This window comes from Aspergillus nidulans, chromosome VI, assembly GCF_000011425.1.
Source record: "Aspergillus nidulans FGSC A4 chromosome VI".
NCBI lineage: Eukaryota > Fungi > Ascomycota > Eurotiomycetes > Eurotiales > Aspergillaceae > Aspergillus > Aspergillus nidulans.
The window spans coordinates 2,989,746-2,991,857 of record NC_066262.1 but is presented as its reverse complement, the minus strand read 5'-3'; the positions used below and the strand labels follow the sequence as shown (position 1 = coordinate 2,991,857).

At 49.2% G+C, this 2,112-nt stretch overlaps 1 protein-coding gene across 1 annotated transcript, besides 1 other annotated feature; it reads left to right on the top strand.

The window, feature by feature from the left end:
• Positions 1-2,112: part of a sequence feature (contig 1.48 1..95913(-1)) that runs on past both edges of the window.
• Positions 1,465-2,112, top strand: ANIA_02719 (lysozyme; the record flags this gene model as incomplete). The annotated part of the gene is made up of 2 exons (XM_655231.1): positions 1,465-1,731; positions 1,819-2,112. 2 exons carry the CDS (start codon positions 1,465-1,467, stop codon positions 2,110-2,112), a joined length of 561 nt encoding a protein of 186 aa, XP_660323.1.

The following is a 2,112-nucleotide window of genomic DNA, read 5'->3' as shown; positions in this document are numbered from 1 at the left end:
TTGCCGCTAACAGCTGACTTAGGGCTTAACTTAGAGATATATAAAAAGGAAAGGCAAGCCTGAATACGTTATTGTCATACCCTTAGCCGTGGGTTTAAACCATTTTTGGCCCGCTAGACGATCACGCTTGCGTATGTACATGCAAACTGGACACACCACGGATATCTCTATCCTCTTCAACAAGGACCAATCATTCAACGCGCAAACTTCAGAGGTGAACCCAGTACTACGATTGCAAGGAGGCCTCATCTGCTTGGCAGTGACATGCCAATGCTGACTGTATGGAAATGGAGTTGACAAAAGGTGAGTGATTGTTGGTCGGAACTAGCTGACCTAATGATATCGCGCCATCGCATCTATGGTTGTCGCGATATGGGATTGGGTTGTTGCCGAAGAGCAGATGCATCAATTCAAAGCGAGTCAGTAGAGTGTATGAAACTTTTGCTGGATGAAGATACTGTGACCTCCGTCTTTATGTCTTTTACCTGAGTATGAGGAAGGCTGAACACCACTAGGTCTTCCTACTACTTGCGACGAGCAAGAACGAGACCAAGAGAATTGATACGGCTGCGCAATTCCTCTCTATACCGACCTAAATATGAACATTTCAAGAGGCTTTCCTCATTTGATCATCTTGACGGTCGGATTTCTCCGCAAGTCTATCACGAAGTGTCGTTGAGAAAATACGAAGCTGATACTCCAAATGCGATACCACCTGCACTCTGCACTCACTCCATCACTCATGTCTGATGTTTTGGTTCTAAAAAAGAAATAGCACCACAGGTGCATAGCCTTTGGCCAAGAGGAACCGAAAAGAGTGTTGTTCTGTTGGTCTCTTCAGACTCTGACTTCAGACCAGGATTCATTTAATATCAACAAACCAAGCCTCGGCAGCGGGTATTTCGTATTCACCACCACCACCATTCGACATAAAAATAGAATGACCACGCTACTTTTAGGCTGTTGACGGTCAACACCATGTGTTGATAACGATAAAGGAAAAGATCGTCCAAATTTTCCGAGTCATGTAGTATTGGGCTTTGGCGCTGAATCACGACGCCAAGCGTCTTCAGCTGCAAGCGAGCTTCATGCGGTTACATTGATCGTCAGGTTCTTATATGATTGATATTTTCCGATCATTGATTGGAGTCATATCTGATAAGGTCGCAGGATCGGCCTCGCTTGTTCGGTCAAAAGGTGAAGCGCATTATTAGTCGGCGGTTTCAAGGGACAAGATCATCGTTATTGTATCTCGTATCGTCTCCAATCTGCGCTTCATATGATGTGGACCCTCGAGCTGGAGGGCTTAAGGTAGCCGTACCTATATGTGGCAGCGAGAGCGTCTTGGATATAAAGGGCCCGTCCTCCGGCTCAAGTCATAAGAAAAAGGGAAAGAAAAAAGGTGAAAATCAACTCTACAGACTTACCTTCACGCTTCTTTGAGCAACAACAGTCCAGTTCAAAATGCCATCAACGGTTAATCTCCTCCTGTCCGCTCTCCCGGCCCTCCCCATGGCGCTGGCTGCCTGCCCAGGCCCTGATGTCAACACCGCAACGACAGATCTCATGAAGGCCTTTGAGAGCTGGGAGCCCGATGTCTACGATGACGGTTACGGGAACCCTACCATTGGATACGGCCACCTGTGCAGCGACTGGTCGTGCTCGGATGTCGCGTATGATATCCCTTTGTCCGAAGAGGATGGGGTGAAGCTTTTTGCAGAGGATATTGCTGTGCGTCTCCCTCCACGGCCTTCCTCTCATGACGGGACCTCTGGGATGGAAGAAAGATGTAAGGTGCTGATACGATGAGTGAAACAGGTCTACCAAGACGGCGTGGTCTCTGCCCTCGACTCCTCGGTTACCTTGAACGACAACCAGTACGGGGCCCTCGTCTCCTGGTGCTATAACGTCGGCGCGGGCGCCGTCGCCGAGTCGACCCTTGCGGCTCGCCTCAATGCCGGCGAGGATCCCAACACTGTGGCGGAAGAGGAACTGATCAAGTGGGTGTATGCGAACGGCGAGGTATCGGAGGGGCTGAAACGCAGACGTAATGCGGAGATTGAGCTTTTCCAAACCAGCAGTGATGGTGAGGCTCTGCCTGTTTCTTGCTGA